General features: G+C 53.1%; 1 protein-coding gene across 1 annotated transcript; it reads right to left on the bottom strand.

Annotated features, from left to right (window-relative positions):
• Positions 1-305: 305 nt before the first annotated feature.
• On the bottom strand, positions 306-2908 carry LOC139671005 (exportin-2-like). Its single transcript, XM_071553157.1, has 4 exons — positions 2858-2908; positions 2119-2216; positions 1823-1908; positions 306-971 (listed from the first exon to the last, which is right to left on the bottom strand). Exons 2-4 carry the CDS (start codon positions 2133-2135, stop codon positions 568-570), a joined length of 507 nt encoding a protein of 168 aa, XP_071409258.1. The 5' UTR covers positions 2136-2216; positions 2858-2908; the 3' UTR covers positions 306-567.
• Between the last annotated feature and the right edge of the window lie 683 nt (positions 2909-3591).

Genomic DNA, 3591 nt, shown 5'->3' with positions numbered 1-3591 from the left:
CAGCTGAGGGCTCAGGGACACTCAGCATGCACAGAACCTGCAGCACAGACACAGCTGAGGGCTCAGGGACACTCAGCAGGCACAGACAGAGCAGCACAGACACAGCAGAGGGCTCAGGGACACTCAGCAGGCACAGAACCTGCAGCACAGACACAGCAGAGGGCTCAGGGACACTCAGCATGCACAGAACCTGCAGCACAGACACAGCAGAGGGCTCAGGGACACTCAGCCACTGCCATGGCTCTTCATGCACAGGGCACAAGCTCAGACACTCTCAGAGCAGCAGTTATGGAGGGAGAAACAGCTCATCTCTCAGACAATCTTTACTTACCCAAATCTTGAACAAAACAAACACTATCTGGGGTAAGAGTTAGCTGTGCACTCAAAATGTCTAATTTTATATGAGCTGCCTGAATCTCCCACGTCCATGCAACTGAACAGGAGACAACCATTAGTTATAGGCCATCAAGGGGATAAATCTTCATCTTTAAAATAGCATATATTTGAGCTTATTGCTAAACTAAGTGCTGTGAAAAATAAGGCCTTTCTGAGGTTACCAGGAAAACCTTACAAAAGCCAAGTTCCAATGAACAAGAAGACACAGCAAGATCTTGCCTTCTGCCTACAACACACTTCATTTTGCTGATTATCAAACCTTAGCAAGAGACCATTCTCACAGAGGCATTTCTTCTCTGCTGAATGCAGCCCAGGGATGCAGAGCCCAAGCCACCTTCCCCCTCCTGGGCACGCTGTGGACAGTTTGTGCAGAGACTGGGCCAGCTGGATCCTGGGATTGTTCACCATTTGCCCCACAGGATCATGTTCTTTCTTCCCAGCAAAAGCCAGCTGGGAGAATGCAGTCTGATAGCCTGGAGTATCCTCTGTGTCAATGAAGTGCTCCTTGTCAGGGGTCGTGTCATCCTCAGGCAGCTCAAACAAGCCAAGGAGGAAGGGCCTGCAGCAAAGGAATCCTGGGGGGAGAGGGGAGGGGAACAGTGAACAGGTGAGGACAGCCTGTGCTTCACAAGAACGCTCAGAATTGCTTTAGAGTCAGCAGCAAAATGCATTCTAACAAGGAGACAGAAAGGGCAGCCTTCATAAATGTTCCCTTTTACTGAAGGGCATTAACTTGCTGCTCCAAAGTTTGCCTAAAAACTGCTCATCTTCTCGGGCACCACAACACTGAAACGTGGAACGCTGGAAGCACCACTTCCATTTGGTTGGTGGAACACCATTGGAAGAACCCTGTAATTCTTGCTCCTCTACAGGAGGCATCAAGCAGATTTTAAAGGATTAATAACAGACCTTGTGTGATCTGTGTAGAGATAACATCACGAATTTCATCAGCATGGCCATCTGCCTGGGGATGATTTCAACAATGTGTCACAGCTTTGACAGAGGAACGTAAACCCTTCCTCAGAACTTTATTCCCATGAAGGCCAAAATGACACAAAAGCATGGAATGTTTCCCAGCATGAACACAAACTGCAGAGAGCAGTGGTCAGAATGGCTGTGCTGTGTGACAGGGCAAGTGTGTTGCTATTAGCTGGAGATTAAATGGAGACACTTTCAGACAAGTAACGACATCACACACACCAGGAAAGGAGGAGAACTACACAAGTCCTTTAGTTCCATTCCCTCAGTTTTCATGGAGTGTCACCTGCTGTGGCCACTGCCCTTTATGTCCCCTTGACTCCAGAGCATTTGGAGCAAGTCCCTGGAGCCACCAGAGTCCCACCCATGTACAGGATGCCTGATCTGTGCAACTGCACACTCTGAACCACTCGTGTCACACTGGAGCTTTTCAGAGCAAGGAACTTACTTTTGATAAGTTTTGTTGGTTTGGAACTTGGAAGTCTTTGGAATAGCAGAATGAAGACCTGTTTCCTGTACCAGTCAACTGATTCACTGGAAATTTAAAAGAACAGTTATTCAGTTCACAGTGGGCTTTGACTGGTGCTGTCACTTTACAGAAAACAGAGATAAAGTTGTTCCCATCTCTTTAACTGATAAATGTGACATTTTTGCTCCTGAAGTGTTAACCTTTGGCATGACTGCACACTGCAGAACCAAAGCCCACAGAAGTCAGTTTTGAATGCAATTTGAGCTCATACTCACGGGGGCATATGCTCCATGATGCTGTTTAGCAGGTCAAAGCCTTGGGGACCACTGGCTTTCAAGGCAATCAGCTTCAGGAATCCCCCCAACACTCCAGGCTGCAAGGAAAGCAAACATGAAGCTCTAGGCAACTGTTCTTCCTAAGTGGCCCAGCAGAAAGTTGGCTCTGACCATCGAAGACATGCAACAGTGCAAAAGCACCCCTAACCTAAACCAGGATTCTGATCCTGCAGTGCAGGACAAGGAAGACACGTTGTGGCTCCTTCTCACTCACTCACTCACTCACTCACAAGACACGTTGTGGCTCCTTCTCACTCACTCACTCACTCACTCCACTCACTCCCTCACTCACTCACTCCCTCACTCACTCACTCATTCACTCCCTCACTCACTCCACTCACTCACTCACTCCACTCACTCACTCACTCACTCCACTCACTCATTCAGTCCCTCACTCACTCTCCTCAAGCCTGTTCTGAACACAAGCCTTGAGAGTTCTGCTGGTCCGCATGTTCCACAGGAAGCAAACAAGGCAAGAAAATTCTGGGAAACTGCCACTTGCCAAAACCAAGTGCAGGAATTTTCCATCTCGGCTGACAAAAGCACAGGAGCCCAGGATTCACCTCACCCCCAGGACGGGAAAGCACCCACCAAGCTGCATGCAGAGTATTTGTCCGTGCATGGAGCGCCACTGAGGCCCAGCCCAGCCCAGCCCCTGCCCCGCGGCCCCGGCACTCACGATCTTGGCGGCGGCGCTGCGGGCGATGGTGCCGGCGCCGCGCTCCAGGAACGCCTCTGCAGCAGCCGCACCGGCGGCGGGATGTTCCCCGCGCGCTCCCGCGGCACCGGCTGCGGCAAGTGCGGGAAAACAGCGCCATGAACGAACACGGGATGTGGCATCGAGCAGGAGAGGCAGCACTGGCGACAGCGCTCCGCACTCTGCGCATGCGCAGTGGCGACAACGTTTCGTACTCCGCGCATGCGCAGTAGCGACTGCGCTCTGTACTCCGCGCGTGCGCAGCAGCGACTGCGCTCTGTACTCCGCGCGTGCGCACTACCGACAAAGTTCCGTACTCCGCGCGTGCGCAGTAGCGACGAAGCACCGTACTCCGCGCGTGCGCAGTAGCGACGAAGCACCGTACTCCGCGCGTGCGCAGTAGCGACGAAGCTCCGTACTCCGCGCGTGCGCAGTAGCGACGAGGCTCCGTACTCCGCGCATGCGCAGTAGGGACAACGCTCTGTACTCCGCGCGTGCGCAGTAGCGACTGCGCTCTGTACTCCGCGCGTGCGCAGTAGTGACAAAGTTCCGTACTCCGCGCGTGCGCAGTAGCGACGGCGCTCTATACTCCGCGCGTGCGCAGTAGCGACCGAGCTCCCTCTGCCGAAGCGCCAGTTCGAATCCCGCCCTCGGCCGCCCCCTCTCCCTCGCCTACGCCGCCTGGCGGACACGGCCGGGAACTGCAGCGCACTCCA

Source organism: Pithys albifrons, chromosome 4 (assembly GCF_047495875.1).
Source record: "Pithys albifrons albifrons isolate INPA30051 chromosome 4, PitAlb_v1, whole genome shotgun sequence".
Classification (NCBI taxonomy): domain Eukaryota; kingdom Metazoa; phylum Chordata; class Aves; order Passeriformes; family Thamnophilidae; genus Pithys; species Pithys albifrons.
The sequence above is the reverse complement of the archived record's forward strand: the minus strand, read 5'-3'. Positions and strand labels throughout refer to the sequence as shown.

Excerpts from the sequence above, each read along its gene's own strand:
- LOC139671005 (XM_071553157.1), bottom strand. Across the intron at positions 972-1,822 it reads ACCAACAAAACTTATCAAAA|GATTCCTTTGCTGCAGGCCC; the intron begins GTAAGTTCCTTG and ends CTCTCCCCCCAG.